General features: G+C 53.2%; 6 protein-coding genes across 6 annotated transcripts; 4 read left to right on the top strand and 2 right to left on the bottom strand.

Annotated features, from left to right (window-relative positions):
- Positions 1-516: 516 nt before the first annotated feature.
- On the top strand, positions 517-3234 carry CKM354_000290500 (uncharacterized protein; the record flags this gene model as incomplete). Its single annotated transcript, XM_044798076.1, has 1 exon — positions 517-3234. One exon carries the CDS (start codon positions 517-519, stop codon positions 3232-3234), a length of 2718 nt encoding a protein of 905 aa, XP_044654011.1.
- A 1061-nt stretch (positions 3235-4295) lies between these two features.
- CKM354_000290400 (uncharacterized protein) lies at positions 4296-5688 on the top strand (the record flags this gene model as incomplete). The annotated part of the gene is made up of 2 exons (XM_044798075.1): positions 4296-4603; positions 4653-5688. 2 exons carry the CDS (start codon positions 4296-4298, stop codon positions 5686-5688), a joined length of 1344 nt encoding a protein of 447 aa, XP_044654010.1.
- A 536-nt stretch (positions 5689-6224) lies between these two features.
- On the bottom strand, positions 6225-7023 carry CKM354_000290300 (uncharacterized protein; the record flags this gene model as incomplete). The annotated part of the gene is made up of 4 exons (XM_044798074.1): positions 6225-6383; positions 6464-6647; positions 6762-6813; positions 6882-7023. 4 exons carry the CDS (start codon positions 7021-7023, stop codon positions 6225-6227), a joined length of 537 nt encoding a protein of 178 aa, XP_044654009.1.
- Positions 7024-8856: 1833 nt separating this feature from the next.
- CKM354_000290200 (uncharacterized protein) lies at positions 8857-10722 on the top strand (the record flags this gene model as incomplete). Its single annotated transcript, XM_044798073.1, has 1 exon — positions 8857-10722. The coding sequence occupies one exon, from the start codon at positions 8857-8859 to the stop codon at positions 10720-10722; it is 1866 nt and encodes a 621-aa protein (XP_044654008.1).
- A 145-nt stretch (positions 10723-10867) lies between these two features.
- CKM354_000290100 (uncharacterized protein) lies at positions 10868-12861 on the bottom strand (the record flags this gene model as incomplete). Its single annotated transcript, XM_044798072.1, has 6 exons — positions 10868-10967; positions 11019-11249; positions 11299-11901; positions 11960-12106; positions 12166-12309; positions 12371-12861. 6 exons carry the CDS (start codon positions 12859-12861, stop codon positions 10868-10870), a joined length of 1716 nt encoding a protein of 571 aa, XP_044654007.1.
- A 1091-nt stretch (positions 12862-13952) lies between these two features.
- CKM354_000290000 (uncharacterized protein) lies at positions 13953-15713 on the top strand (the record flags this gene model as incomplete). The annotated part of the gene is made up of 1 exon (XM_044798071.1): positions 13953-15713. The coding sequence occupies one exon, from the start codon at positions 13953-13955 to the stop codon at positions 15711-15713; it is 1761 nt and encodes a 586-aa protein (XP_044654006.1).
- Between the last annotated feature and the right edge of the window lie 415 nt (positions 15714-16128).

Raw genomic sequence — 16128 nt, 5'->3', positions numbered from 1 at the left:
ACAGTACTGGACGTGCAGGAGGTCCAGGCGACTTGTTCGGCAAGTTCGTGAGCCGAGGGTTCAACGAGGTAGGAGGTAGCTGGAACATTTTTGGTGCTATTAGAGATAATATGCGCGTACCGCTGCAGACCTTGTGGGCGAGCCATATTCGCCGAAGACTTGGGCCGACGCAATATGCTATGTGAAGGGCCAGATTGGATCCGAGCAGCTGGAATTCACGCAGATGTCTGGAGTGATGCTGGAGAAGGAGAAGAAGGGACGATCCATGCGGCAGAAACGCCGAGACTTTGCGCTTTCCTGATCTTATCGCCGACACCAGGGCCACTTGTGAAGCTTCCAGCTCAACATTTGCAGTGAACTACTCTGGACACATCCGGATTCTTGTGATTCTTGTATTGGAGCTGGAGACTATGTTTTCGGACTAAGCCATAGTGCTGCACTCAGTCGTGCGCACAAGGCTGACGTTGAGCGGGTCGAGTCCGCGGTCACCATCGGTCTAGCACAACCTGGCCCACCATGTTCGCCAATGCGCTCAAATCATTTTCCTCTAACATTGCCAGTAACTACTCCATTGCTACTCAGCCGTCTGCTTCTGCCGGTGTATGGAAGATTTACGATGCAAAATCCAAACGGACAGGCAAGGCTGCCTCGGTATTCGTCTTCGACAGAAAGAGCTTAGAGGCGCCGGGCGGCAACAGTGGTCTCGGAGGGCGCAGTGGAGGTGTTTCGCTGAAGCGCGCTCATGAGGAGGTGCTTGAATCATTGAAGAAGGAGGCCAGCAGTCTTGCTCGCTTACGACATCCGTCCATCTTGGAGCTCGCCGAGCCCGTGGAAGAGACGAGTCGCGGGGGCCTGCAATTCGTTTCGGAGCCAGTCGTCAGTAGTCTGGCAGGTCTGCTGGAAGAGAAGGAACAAAGTTCTTCGAGGTCCAGTGGCCGTGTCAGTCGCTATGTCGTCGACGAGTCTGATGGCACTGGGCGGCGGAAGGAATTCGAGATCGATGAGCTGGAGATCCAGAAAGGCCTTCTCCAGCTAGCCAAGGGCCTTGAGTTCCTACACGAGAGCGCTGGCCTGGTTCACGCCAATCTCACGCCCGCAGCGGTCATCGTCAATGCGAAGGGAGACTGGAAGATTTCCGGTTTGGCGTTCTGTAGCCCTCACGAGAGCAGCCAGTCTGCTTCAGCGGTACAACCTATCAGCCTACACGAGGTCCTGAACCACGACCCTAGACTGCCGCGTAGCGTGCAGCTGAACATTGACTACACTTCGCCCGATTTCGTCTTGGACAACTCCTTGACTTCTTCAGCTGACATGTTCAGCTTGGGTCTTCTGATCATTGCCCTTTACAATAACCCGCATAGCTCACCAATCAGCACGGGCTCGTCGTTGTCAGCGTATAAGCGCATATTTTCGAGCTCCTCATCAGTGCCTTCGCAGCACAATAACTTTCTGGTGCCTGCTTCTCACCCACTTCCGCCGAAATTGGCCTCTGAGCTGTTACCACGGCTTATCACGCGACGGCCTGCTCAGAGACTGACAGCCAAGGCCTTTCAAGAAGCAAGCTACTTTCAAAATGTGCTCGTTGACACAATACGCTTTCTTGATGCCCTGCCAGGCAAAACACAAAACGAGAAAGTGGCTTTCATGCGTGGGCTGCCAAACATCATGCCTCAATTTCCAAAAAATGTTCTCGAGAAGAAAGTGCTTCCCGCGCTTCTCGAGGAGATGAAAGATAAAGACCTGCTGGCATTGATTCTGTCCAATTTGCTGGCGATGACCAAAGAGATGCCTAATGGAAAGAGGGCTTTCACAGATCAGGTTGTACCGAAATTGCGGGAGGTCTTCTTGACCAGCAAGCCCACTGAGAGGGACACTTCCAAAGAAGGTGCCTTAATAGTGCTGCTCGAGGCCATGGAGACGATCACTGAGAATTGCGCTGGAAAGGAGTTTCGAGATGACATTCTCCCCATCATCCTGCTCGCTCTAGACTCACCGACACATGGACTCATTGATGCTGCGCTGAGCACATTACCATTTGTACTGCCCTGCCTCGATTTCAGTACCGTCAAGAATGAGTTGTTCCCAGTCATTGCACAGGTCTTTGCAAAGACGAGCAGTCTCCATATCAAAATTCGAGGGCTTGAGGCTTTTTCGACGCTCTGCGGTAGCTCGGAGCAAGACGACGATGACAATGACGGACTCAATGGGATCGGCTTCGCTGACTCGAAATCCAACTCGAAAACGAACAGCGTAATTCTCGATAAATATACCATCCAGGAGAAGATGGTGCCTATGCTTCGTGGTATCAAGACAAAGGAGCCGGGCGTAATGATGGCTGCTCTCAAGGTCATGCGTCACATCGGAGGTGTCGTTGATATTGAGTTCCTCGCAAAATCAGTGTTGCCGATTCTTTGGGATTGGTCACTCGGGCCGTTGCTGAACCTCGAGCAATTCGCTGCTTTCATGAAGCTCATCAAGACATTGAGCAACAGGATCGAGGCAGAGCAGACTAAGAAACTCCAAGAACTATCCAGCAGTGGCGGTCATGCCAATGGTGGTGTTCCTTCTTCAGCACGCGGCTCAACGCGAACCCTTGCAGCGTCAAATGGGCAGAGCAATGGCGATCACACAGATTTCGAGCAGCTCGTATCTGGGCGCACACAGTCTGCGAATGGTAATGACTTGATGAACGATTGGAGCGCATCAGTGCCAGCACGCCCACAGCGAAACGCATCGCAGACAAGTACCCCGACCTTCTCTTGGCAAACGAGCTCCCCAAGTCCTGCTACTCAGACATCGATGTCCTCTTTACGACCAGCGCAGATCCCTGGACGTACAGTGACACCAGACTTGGCAGCTTTCAGCTCACTCGTACCCTCTAGCCAATACTCTCAACCTCTGCAGCCTCAGTCGGCAAGCTCTTCGAACATGTCATCCCCGGCCCCAGCATCCAGGCCAAACTACGGAGGATCGGTGGACTGGTCCACTGCCGCCTCGCGTTCAACGCCAACATGGTCGACTGAAGTTCCTTCTCTGCCCAATCACTCTACGCCTGGCATTCGACAGCCGAGCACCTTCACCTTACCTCCGCCACCGACGAGTCCACAAGCGGTGCAGTCCCACTATGGCATGCCAAGCATGTCTCTCGCACAGAAATTGCAGCAACAGCCACAACAGCAGAAGCCACAGAATAACCAAACCAGTGGGCTGGACAAATACGAAAGCCTGCTATAGCCGCGGGAGAACCTACCATGGATCTACCGGTCCGGTCAACTGAATGCAGATGCAATGTTCGATGTCTCCCGGTTCCAAAGCTACGCCTCATCATCATTTCGATTGTGCGCAGGTCGTATCCGGTATTGACCAGATGTGACGTACCAAGAGCAGATCTCAGCATGGATCGTAGAAAGCTTGTGTCCAAGATGAGCACCCATGCGTTGTTTCAGGAATGATAAGCTTCCGGGTACGCATGTGTGAGCTCTAGCCACAGTTCGACCGGATGTTAGTTGAGACGTCGAACGCCCTCAGGTTGTAGAAGAGCAGCTCTGTTACCATCAGATGCGGAGAGCGATTCCCTGCCCAGCGCCTTCGCGCGCAATGGAAAATTGATGAGCGTGTGACCGAGTCAAGGTATCGCGGAGTGAGCTCCACCTTCGCACGAAATTGACTCTCAGCAATCTAATTAGGGACCGGATTCAGAGACGTGACAGTCATGACCATTACTCCTAATGTTGTGCGGTATGATGCGATGCTAAGCGATTCGCGGCCGACCACTTGCATTCTCCGCGGTGACGGCGCACAACATGCTTAGCTCATCAGCATCAATGTGTCAAGATGCATGCACGCAAAATGTGGCACGTTTCGACAGTTAAGAGAGGTAAGTAGGACGCCAACTATGTCAACTTGCCCCATGGTACACAGCACCCCGGTGGCGACTCAGTCAGTGACGACCTTCACGGGTGTTTGCACAACGGCCAACTCCAGATACTCGAGGTTGTTGTGATCACTGACGTTTGTTTGCAGCTTACCAAGATTCGACACGTGGTAGACCGGCCGGAGCTGATGTTTGTGCTGTCTCAGCCGCCTCCGGGTTCCTTGTTGGCTTTTCGAAACCTGCCAGGCGACCATGATCGTGTCACGTTCGCACTGAAACTTACGATTATCTTGCAACGGCGCACAGGTCGGACACGACAAGCTTCTCTGCCTTTGCACACCTGTGTAACCATCCACAAAACCCACTTCCAGTCGCTTCAAAGGTTCGGATACCACGTACGCTCACCCTCCACGATTTGGTGATGCAGGCGAATGGAGCACTCGATGCTCGCCATCGCCCAGAATCATGTCACGCAGAATCCCTCAAGCGGCCTCGTGGGACACGCCCTACAGAGCGGTTCCACACAGCATTGCGGTCGTATCGCGTGCTGCGAGACTTGACTCCGCAACAAATACAGAACTTCATGGACTCGTATCTGATCTATTCGCTGGACTGGGCTGACGAGGGGAAGATGGTGGCGACTCTTGGCCGTGACTATGAGAACGTGGTTGGTCAGAAGCTCGCCGATTACTACTGTGTCTTGAACCATCTTTGTGCACTTGGGGAGCTGTAAGTATAGCTTGCAAAATATGGCGAGCCGCGCTAACGAGGAACGTAGTGAGAAGATGTACATACCCCCTGCAATGGACCTGGACCAGAACATCACCATGAACCAAATCCTCTACGAACGCCAGATTTGTCACGAACTACAACTCCCACCCAGCAACGCCCGCGTCCTCGAACTCGGCTGTGGCCGCGGTCGCGTCGCAGCCCACGTCTCCAGCCTCACATCCGCACAAATCACAGGCCTGAACATCGACGCCGACCAAATCGCCAGCGCCCAAGCCTTCAACACCCAACAGTCCCTACAAAACACCTTCATCCGCGCCGACTTCAACTCCCTGCCTCTACCTCTCGAAGACTCCACCTTCGACGCCTTCTACCAAATCCAAGCCTTCTCCCTCGCCAAGGACCACGATGCCCTCTGCCGCGAACTCTTCCGCCTCCTCAAACCCGGCGCTCGCCTCTCCCTTCTCGACTGGGTCAGCTTAGAAGCTTACAATCCCAACGACCCGCATCACGTCCAACTCATGACACGCATCAAACCTCTCATCGGAGCAGTTGGAACTCCTACGCCGGCTTCTTTGGCGGCTTCACTAGAGAAAGCAGGGTTTGTGGTGTTGGATTCGAGAAATGTGTCGATTAATGGCTTACAAGCTCCATTAATTGAACGCGCTGATGGGTTCTTTCGGACGTTGAAGAAAGTCGTGTTGGGAGGTGTGAAGGTTGGATTATTGCCGGGGCATTTTCGGACGTTGTTTGAGAGGTTGACGAGGGATTGTGATGCTTTTGTGGAGGCGGATCGGGAGGGTTTGTGTACGACTAGTTGGAGGTGGTTGGCGGAGAAGCCGAAGATTGGAGTGGGGGAAGCTGATGCGGTGGGGTTGGGAGTTGTGGGGCTTGAAGTCGCTGCTGCTGCTGCGACGACTGGGCAAGGTGGGAAGGCTGCTGCGGTTGAGGGGAATGGAGATTCGGCGTATGCGAGTTTGAGTAGTTCGCAGGAGGCGGTGGATCGGCAGAGTGAGAAGAAAGCTGGGATTGCGGGAACGGAGATGGTGAGTGGCGTTGCCAATGGCAAGCAAGCTGTGAGGTAAGGGTGTTGCTGGTGAGAGGATGTGGATTGGAGAGATGCATTGTGTAGAAGTGGTGTTTATGCATACATGTATGTCATCAATAGAGCGTAATAAAATTTGATAAACACTACTGTGGTCATTCCTTGGGTTCTGCTGTGATGAGATGATTACTGATGCGGCTCAATGGTATTTAGCCTGATGGAGCAGTCACTGACAGAAACGTGTCGGCAACACTGGAAAGCCATGCTGTTGCACACGAAAAGTGAGGCGTGATCTGCTGCAATGGACTCTGAGGCATATTTCCGTTCAATGGATCTTCCAATGTATGATTTGAAGCAATACGATACATCTTGCAGTCACAACGGGCTGTCATGATCATCGCGTGCATTACGGAAGGAGTACATCTAATTGAGTGACCTTCTTTCCCTTTTCGCACATTGTTCTACAGAGCCTGGCCATCGCAGAGGATCAACCTCTCGTTGGTGAAGGGAACGGCACCATTGCGAGTGATCCCTGATCTCTCGATGCCACTTCTGGTTTGCTGGAGTATTGGAGAATTACTCTTCCTCCTCACCCTTCTTGCCCTTCTTCTTCTTGCCGCCGCCGCTGGGGGCTGATTCGCCGTGTTGCTTCTGGTGCACGATGAATTTGGTGTAGCATTCCTCTTTGTCCCACTCGAAACCTGCGAGGTAGGGCTTGTCGAGCTCGTCGTCGGCCTACAGTCATGCGAGATTAGCATATTTAGTGAGAAAGAGGAGAGTGGGCTGTGTGGAGGCCGAGGAGGAGATGCACGCACCTTCTTCTTGAATTGCTTGTGGATTGCGTCCAGCGCATCCTTGATTGTGACTCCCTTGCTGTTACGGGCAGTGACTTCGAGACCTAGTGGGAAGTGGAGGTCGATCTTCTTGATGGGTGGGTTGCAGAGGAGCTTCTTGAGGACTTCCTTGTCGTCTATTGTTGATGGGGAGGTATTGAGCTTCCTGCGGGGTATGTCAGCTTGAGCAGGCGACAGTGAGACAACAGCTTTGGCAATTGGTGGCGTGATGCAATGGCCAGAGCAATGTCAGACGAGGTGAAATTGAGGGTGTACGTACCATCCCAGCTTCTGGGTCTCTGGAGCGATCTTGAGTTCAACTCCTTCCTTCTCTGTAGGATGCCGTCAGCGAGGTGTCGCGGAAGCGGCGATTGCAGCGCTTGAGATAAGAAATGCTCACCGAGATCATTGATGTTGAAGACTCCGCTCACGGTCGAGCTGGTTCTCCGGTGCTTCACCTTGGACTCGCCGGGCGAGGCTGGGGCGGTATCATCAACGGCGGAATCAACCTTGGACAAAGGTTCTTGCACTTCAGCGGCCATGGTGGTGATGTGTGAAGGGAGGTGCTGGAGAGTAGCGGGAGCAATTGGGTCAGAGGCAGAGATGGCAGTCAGGAACAGTGGAATGTGTTGTGGAAGGAGGAAGAGAGCTTGCGCTGGAGGGTCGAGGTATTAGCTGACTGGCGAGCGGGGTGCGGGTTGATGAAACACAGCATGTGACCTCGCCGTGATCCAGATGGACCACTGTCCTCGCTGCCTCGTTGCTCTCTCCATCAGCTCATACCTCACGCGTGTGACCCTGTCCTGTACCCCGCATTGCGCTAGCCCCAATGCTGCATATAAGCTCGAACCATCCCGCCTGTGCCTTGATCGTCAACAGAGCATGCGACGTCCATCTGCTCCGTCTCTTGTGCTGCCTTCCATCAAAGACATCGCACCTGCTTGTCCATCTCCGCTTGTATTGTTGCCTGTGATGGCAAGGACGAGCTGACGTGACCAGCATCACGTCACGAGCTCACGCAGCCGGAAGCCGCTACCCGCTGAATTCCGGGGCTTAGCGTGACGATCGACAGATCAATGGCGCGCTGTGTCGCGTGCACCCGATGAACAAAGCGTCCAGTCACACCATGTCTCCTGCCACGGCCCATTTCCATCAGAAATGCCTCAGCATCATCGAATGATTGCGAGAGAGGCCATGCCAACCATGTTCGCTTCCTACACGACCTTGCGAGATCACTGGAAATCGCCAAGCCGAGCGAAAGCTGCCTGAGGATCAATGTTCAGAGGAAGAGCAAGCGCGCTTTCGAGGAGCTGATGCTCTTGTGAATACCGGTGATGGCTCCGGAGACGGACACAGCCACGAGTCCATCTTCGTCGCAGCCGAAACGAGCGCTTCGTGCCAGTGTCAAAGGCGCCATTTGTGCCCCAGGAAGAGCAAGTTGCCAGGCCAGATGCACGCACACATGCAAGCTTGGACGAATCGGCTCAATGTCGGACGTCCTTGACATGCTGAGCGTTGGACATTCAGGTCTTGTGGACTGCACTTGACCAGTCCCAAGCCACGATGAAGAGCCATTGACCAAGTCAGAGTATCGGCAGCAGCTTGGCTGCGGCCAAACGCTGTTCCAACCAATTCCTGCGGTGTCGGCGGTGAGTGACCACATTCACTCTTTCACTATGCATTCCGTGATGCCATCTTGAGATGCGATGCCGTCTCGGACATGCGTCGCGAGCAACAGAGATAGTAAGTCGAATAGCCTCCAGCTCTCCCGGATGTTTTTCGCAGACAGGTCCACTTGAACTGGCAAGCTTTTTGCAAAGCTTGTGAATCTGCACATATCATCGCGAGTGCGACCATCGTCCAGCAGTGTTACGAGCTGTCTGAGCTTGTGTTGCCATTTCGGCCAGGCTTCGTTCTTCTGTGCTCATCTCCCCGAAATACTGCTTGTGATTTGTGTTCTCCTCATATTGGCAACATACACGGGCTGGCGTCCGGTTGCACCGACCAATCGATAGCAGTGGGTTTGTGGTTGGGTGAACTTGCAAAGAACGGCTTTAGTGAGGAAATACCCAAATCCTCAGTGCGCAACTTTTCCGTGTAGCGGCATCTCCGGCTAACCGAAAGCAGTTAACGGGAACTCAAAGGCAGGTGGAAGTAACATTGCAGCCGAGGATAACCGTCCGACTCAAACACGCATGGCATGTGTCAATTGTTCATGAGGCCTGCTGCCAACGCCGTCAAATTCGAGCTGCGGACATAATCATTAATACGTTGGTGAGGCGAACGCCACTTTCTAGGGTTCGGCATAACTGCCATGTCTCCAATTTATTGATATTGAAGCCCGAACTACATTCCCTTTGCGCAACCTGGCAAACATGATCGGACTCAGGCTAGGGCGGACTACTACACTGCGGCGATCTTGCAGTGTGAGCCTACCGAATACCATACGCCACGCCTCCACCTCAAGTGTCAAGATTCTCGAGGTTGGACCGCGAGATGGACTCCAGAACATCTCGGTTCAAGTGCCTACGCCCACGAAGATTGAGCTGATCAAGAGACTCGTCGCGACCGGACTGAAGGATATCGAAGCCACATCGTTCGTGTCTCCGAAATGGGTACCTCAACTGGCCGATAGCGAGGAAGTCATGAGCAGCATCCAGCCGCTTGCAGCAGAGAAGTCTGTCAGCTGGCAAGTTCTGGGGCCAAACGTTAGAGGGTTCGAGAGAGCACTGCGTGCAGGTGCCAAAGAAGTCACCGTCTTTGCTTCTGCGACAGAAGCCTTCAGCAAAGCAAATCAAAATTGCAGCGTCGAAGAGGCACTCCAGGCGGCGGAGAAGGTGGCTCGTCTCGCACTCAGCAATGGTGTTGCTGTGCGAGGCGTGATATCTTGCATCTTCTCTGATCCATATTCTGGCCCAACTGATCCTTCTGCTGTAGCTCGAGTCGCGAAACGATTCGCCGATATGGGTTGTTTTGAAGTTGGGCTTGGTGACACTTTGGGTGTTGGGACGCCGGTCAAGACTCGGCAGCTACTTGAGTTGCTTTTGAGAGATGTACCTGTCGAACAGCTTGCGGGCCACTTCCATGACACATATGGTCAGGCTCTAGCCAATGTCATGTCGGCCTACGAAATGGGCGTACGATCATTCGATGCTGCGGTGGCAGGTCTAGGCGGATGTCCGTACGCACCAGGAGCGAAGGGCAATTTGGCTACCGAGGATCTTGTCTACATGCTGGAAGAATCCGGTATCTCCACTGGCGTTGACCTCATGGAACTCTCAAAAGTTGGCGACTGGATCTCCAACCAGCTCAAGCTTCCAAACAACAGTCGTGCAGGAGCTGCAATCGTCAAAAAGTCTCAGATCAGTACACGAGCATCACAACCTAAAGCAGAACAACAATCTCCCCCAACCAAACGCACATGGACAGAAATCGAAAACACGGGAGATATCAAAGTCGAACGAGCCGATTCCGCAGTCAAGATCACCCTAACACGCCCTTCAAAAGGCAACAGCATGACACCCTCCATGCTCGCCAACCTCACAAGACTCTATCAAAACCTCTCCAACGACCGCACAGTCTTCACAATCGCCCTCGCAGCCGAAGGCAAATTCTTCTGCACCGGCATGGATTTCAGCGGCGACACAGACCGCACATCTGCCGAAGGCGATTTCTACGGGAAAGTCCGCGACCTCTTCGCCGCGATTGAAAATTCTCCTCAGACGACGATTGCTGTCGTTGATGGGCCTGCGTTTGGAGGCGGAGTGGGATTGACGTTTGCGTGTGATGCGAGAATTGTTTCGAAGAAGGCGAAATGGACGCTTAGTGAGATTAAACTTGGTTTGCAACCTGCTGTGATTTCTCGTTTTATGCCGAGGGAATGGGGATTCTCGTTTTGTCGGGAGGCGATGCTTAGTGGGAGAGAGGTCAGTCCGGAGGAACTTCAGAGGATTGGAGCTGTGCATCAGGTTGTGGAGGATTCGGAGAAATTGAATGATGTGTTGGAAGTGTATTTGGATAAGCTGCAAAACTGTGGACCGGAGTCTGGGGCGAAGATCAAGGGACTTATCAGTGCGGCGTGGAGGGATGCTGGAGGGCAGGAGCAAGATAGGAAGATCGAGGAGGCGTTTTTGACGATGATGACGCCTGGATCAGAGGGAGAACATGGGATCTCGCAGTTTCAGAAGAAGATTCGAAAGGTTGATTGGAGGGCATTTTGGACGCCGAAGGCGAAGTTGTAATTGAGATATTGAGCGTCACCTGCGACATGGAATCAAAAATTACTGTGCGGATTGCGCTGTAACTGGTGCTATCCTAATGGTTCACTATGAACAAGCGAGTACCTTGGCATTGATGACTAGACTATGGGCCCTTATTGATAGTCGATCAAATCGCAACGGCGACGCGATTGCTCGCAAATCGCTTGAGACTTGGAATAAAAGCCGCAGACAAGATTGCAAGGCAGCCAAATCCAATGGTCGTGTACCTGATTTCTGTGTCAGCGAACGAGCTATGCTTAGTTGACTGGAAGACTCACCAGAGATAATGCAAGCTTTCCGCATATGCCCACTGTTTCCCCAAACCAGCAGCAGCGAGAATCTGAGGCGTGACGCCGGGGAGTTGAGCAGCTTGTACGGGTCCCAGTGTGGCATAAGTGGCTACGAAAGGTCGCAATTGATCGATTGGAAGCCCAGCGCCTACAGCATAGGCTGCAAGTTGTTGAGGAAGGCGTGTGCGAAGCTGATCTGAGAAGATGGCGTAGAAGATACTGGGAACACATTAGTCATGAGAAGACTGCGCTGTGTGAATCTTGTTACCTGTAGCCAACGGAACCTCCGACAGCTCTTACTGAGAGTGAAAGGGCCGCGCACGTGGTAATAAAGGCATCTGGAGAGGCGATCATGGCCACTGTCGCGCTCGGCACGATCAAACCACCAAGACCGAGTGATGCCAGTACACCAAATGCCACTGACATGATCTCATTCTCAGGAGTCATGACAGCCAAAGCACCACCGAAGCACGTCAACATAACAGCAGCCAACCCCAGGATATAACGAGGACCTCCAGGCCAGATACTGAGAGCAGCATTGAAGACAACCGCACCCGTCGCAACGGCCAATGCTCCAGCGAACCCGCGAAGGCCAATAGGTACGACGGCGGTTCCCCAGACATTCTTGATCGTCACAGGCCAGAAATTGAGTAGACTATAGAAATTCATACCTGCCACGAATGCGACTCCAAATGCGAGGGCGACGGTCCGCTGGCCTTGGAACAAGCCATGAGGAATCATGGGGTTTGGCGCAAATTTCCATTCCCAGATTGTGAATACTACCAAGAGGAGTAGTCCGATGATTAGCATGGAGAGCACGAAGGCGGAGGACCATGGATGAGTGTAGCCGCCGGATTGGAGCGCAACGAGCCTGTGGAGTAAATGGTTAGCAATGCGCAAGATGTATTTGTGCTGTATATCCAACGTACAGAAGTGTGAGACCGGCGGTGCTCAAGATTCCACCGAGGTAGTCAATCTGTTTGACGACCGTCTTCCACGGAAGCTCTGACGTCCGTGAATGGCCCTTGGGATGATAGAGGGCAACGAGTCCAACGAGAGTGGCAGCGTTGTAGATTCTACGATGAAGTCAGTCCGACCGAAGTTTTCCAAATGGATGCGTGTTGAAGAGACTTACAACGGAATCCACCCTGCCCATCGCCATGACAAATTTCTGCAGAAAAGCTCCGAGTACATGACATATGGAGCGAAGGGAAACACGAAAACAGTGATGATTGCACTCGCATATCCTCGATGCTTGACCGGCATTGCTTCAGCGAGACTGTACACATCGCAGTATCAGCGTCTGACAGAGCCACTGTGTTTAAGGCCTCGATACTCACCCCGCCAGGCCCGTAAGCTCACCAATGCCTGCGCCCACACCAGCAATCGCCATTCCCGCAACAGCTTGTGCGAAGCTATTTGCAAGAGCCAGTAGCAAACATCCCACGCAGAGCAGTACCGCGCCGATGATACTGATCCATCGTTTCCCAAAGATGTCTTGCGTGTAGCCAACGAAGGGGCAGACAGCTCCGATAGCAAGCGTGTTTGCGACTGGAAGCCAGCTAGCGACGCTTGGAGAATTCAAGTCGGCCACGATGTAGTTGAGTGATCCTCCCACGAAGTACAAAACCAGTTGCGATCCAGTGTAGAGCATAGACAGAATACTGATAACGAGAACTTTGCGAAAGGTCCAACCGACTTTGCCATCGGAGTCATCACCCTTGAACGCATGTTGATTCAATAGGTCAGGGTCACCCAGTGCATGCTTGTTCTGTTTCTCGTCAACGATATCGACATCTCTGTCGCTGATCATGGCAGCTGAGTTCTTCATTCTGGAAAACGACAATCCCTGCCTTGTATGGGTTGGTCTAGGATGTTCAACAAGTTTGTACGGAGAGCAGGCCACGCGCGGCCATGTGGCAGAGTTTATTGATCGATGCTCTTCTTGCATCTCTCAGTCCTCACCTGATCTATTGCTACTGGGGAAGGAGTCCAGGAGGGGAAACCAAGACTTGGCCAAGGAGACAATACCGTGCTTTTTCCGGTCCTCCTCATTCCAAATGTTGAATTTCATGTCTTCATGAGGGAGGCGATTGTGATCATGTCCCAAGGGCCGTCAAATTCACTCGAGGTTTCTAGCAACCAGATATGCAGAGAATGATAGGTGGAATTCTCCAGAGCATCGCGCTGGTATCCTGGTTAGGGGTTTCAACTTGGATTCTCTACTGTCGTCGCACTGTGTCTGCTGCCCAGAACAGTATAGCAAGCGTCTTCGATTGCATCAAGCTTGATTGGAAATGGTCTGTGAGACGTCGGGAATCCTGAGCAGCTTGCGAGAGTGCCGTGATTTACGCCCTTCTTATTTCCGTGAACTTTGTGTTACGTTTTTCGGGCCCGAAGCTGCCGTGCACAGTTGACTGATGAGGACCTGAAGCCGTCGTTGGCACGCGCATCGTCGCCCTCAGTGCGTTATTATTCATTCAGCCGCACGCTTCAATGTTGTTCGTCAGCCATTAATGCCTCGAACACTAGGTCCCATGCTCTGGAAATACCATCAGGGGTTCCTGCAGAAGACTGGTTAATTCTCCGTCCACGGAGCATGTTGGAAGAGTCGGAATTCGCAAATGGAAAGAAAGACAAAGTGCATTGCTCGAGACAGTCGTGAGCAGAGTGGAGAGGGGCGTGTTGGTGTCAGAGCGATGATTAGAAGTGCTGCCTTCTGTGAGTGGCGAAGGAGGAAGCCATGAGCCCTTTCAGGGACATGCCGAGAAACCCCGCTTCTGGAACACCTCCTACGCACACCTCACGGCCACGATCTGCACTACGGCTGCTGGGACCACAAGCCAGAGCAAGGTGAGTCTCGCAAGCAGCACCACGCAGCCGACCAGCGCAGGTGCTCACACAGACATCACAGCATCGAGCATGGGTATCGCGGATCTCCTGCGAGACCTGCCCAAGTCGGTCAGCTTTCCGCTCGACCCTTCTCGCCTCAGCATCGCCGACCACCACGACCTGGAGCAGTATGGCGGCCTGGTCCTTCCCCCTACACCGCTCCGCGGCCTCATACTACAAGCCTTCGCCGAATTCGTGTATCCCCAGCTACCTGTGGTCAACCTGGGCCAGCTCATCGACACCATCGACAGCAACGCCCAAAATGCTTCCGAGCCGGTGAGCCTGGTGCTCTTCCAGGCCATCGTGTTCGCCGGCGTGGCTTGCATTCCGGTCGAGCAACTGCAACGGTATGGCTGGTCTTCGCACTTTGAGGCCCGCCGCCAGCTGTTCAATCGCGTGGAGGCATGTTTCCACGTCTCCGTCCACCACCGGCTCTCCGACCCCGTGAGTCTGATCCAGTCGCTGGTCTTAATGACACTCTGGTATGACCCGGGGCGAGACCAACGCCGGGATAGCCATCACTGGATGCGCATCGCTCTGAATCTGGCCGGGGACATTGGTATGCTCCGTCCTCTCGCACATGACTCTCGCCCGCACGATCCGGCTCGAGAGCGGTTGTGGAGGAGAATTGCGTGGACCATGTACGCACGAGATCGCATCATCCAGCTGGGGGCGCGCCGTCCTGCCCTCATTCATCCCAATGACTTCACGCTGGCGCCCCTGTCCATTGACGACTTCGAGCTGCAGCCTCTGCTTTACCGGAGGCCCTCCTGTCTGCCTGCTGAATGCACACTGTTCCGCGATCCAAGCCAACTCTTCAACATGGCCGAGATCATCATTGAGCAAATAGCACTGTTGCGACACATCGACGAAGTCTGGAATTCACATGAGCAGCTGAAAAGCTCACTCTCACGCGGATCTGCCGCTTCCACAGTACTAGCCTGCGATGCCAGACTCAAAGCAAAGCGGACCGAAATCCTGAGACATGAAGTACCCACATATCTTGAAAATCAGCAGCAAAAGAGCGCCATGGTTCAGCGTGCTGTGCTCAAGCTCCTATGCAATACGACCATCTCGGCGCTCCATCGGCCACTGGTTCTTCGCGAAAGTCATGGACCACAACCACAATTAGATCCGAGGATACTGAAACAGTGTCACGCCACCCTCGAAGATGCAACACAGCAGATCACCGGCATTGCGAGCATCATGCTGGAGAATGACCTTTGGCTCTGCCTTCCTGCCAGCGTGGTCGCCTCTCTTCTCTCTGCGCTCATCGTGCATATTACATTGACAAAAGCTACAAGCGAGGACGTAAGAAATGCAAGTCTGCGAGGCTTCCACCAGTGTCTCCGACTCTTGGCACGCCTTCGGTCCAGGCATGCGAACGCTGATGACACTTACCGATTCCTCGAGGGTACCATTATGAGCATGCGAAACATTACCGGACCGGAGTCATTCGAGGTCAAGGAACTCGCAAATATCCTGCAACAGACCAGCGCCGAGCAATTAAACACCAAAAGCCTGGTAAATGCAGGACTTCCCGAGGCTGACTCCTCATTCATGATGACGGCAGAAGACGATGGCAGCATGTTCCAGTGGATCGCTCATGACAACACGCTACCTGAGTCACCGTTGTCGGACTTTGAGCTACTGCCCAGCACCGCGATGGCTCAGGAGGCAGCGTTTCCTGACATGTATTCGCTCTTCGACGACCAAATGGTCCAGCCATCGAGAGACGACTCCAGCCTACAAGACTATGACTTCTTACAGTTGATCTCACAACAAGTTTGAAACTTTCCACTTTTCCGGTATAGGCGTTGTCTTTCTATCAGAGCATGAAGCATGGAGCACGCATATGTTTTACGATCTTATGATATGCATTCGGTCTGGAAAGCTGGTCGGGATGGCCAAACAGCTACTTGAGCTCCTACGAGAGAGCGATACTGATGCACAAAGACGTGCTCAGGATTTTGTAATTACGTAGTCTTTTGGAGCTTCATCCCTGATGTTGCTCCAACCAACAATGTTCTTATTGACACAACGGAACAATCGATGGCAGGGTGCTGCTGCCGCTGCCAAAGGTGGTGTTGTATCGTGGCGCACAGAGAACTGGAAATCACAGGCTGTACCGTTCCGCCGGCACTGGTGTTCGACCAGTGCGGAGCACATTGAGGCGTGGATCTCAGCTTCGAGTAACACTTCGTTA

Source organism: Cercospora kikuchii (assembly GCF_019650295.1).
Source record: "Cercospora kikuchii DNA, contig_00002, whole genome shotgun sequence".
NCBI classification, from domain to species: domain Eukaryota; kingdom Fungi; phylum Ascomycota; class Dothideomycetes; order Mycosphaerellales; family Mycosphaerellaceae; genus Cercospora; species Cercospora kikuchii.
Note: the sequence above shows the minus strand (reverse complement) of the source record. Positions and strands in the feature narration are given on the sequence as shown.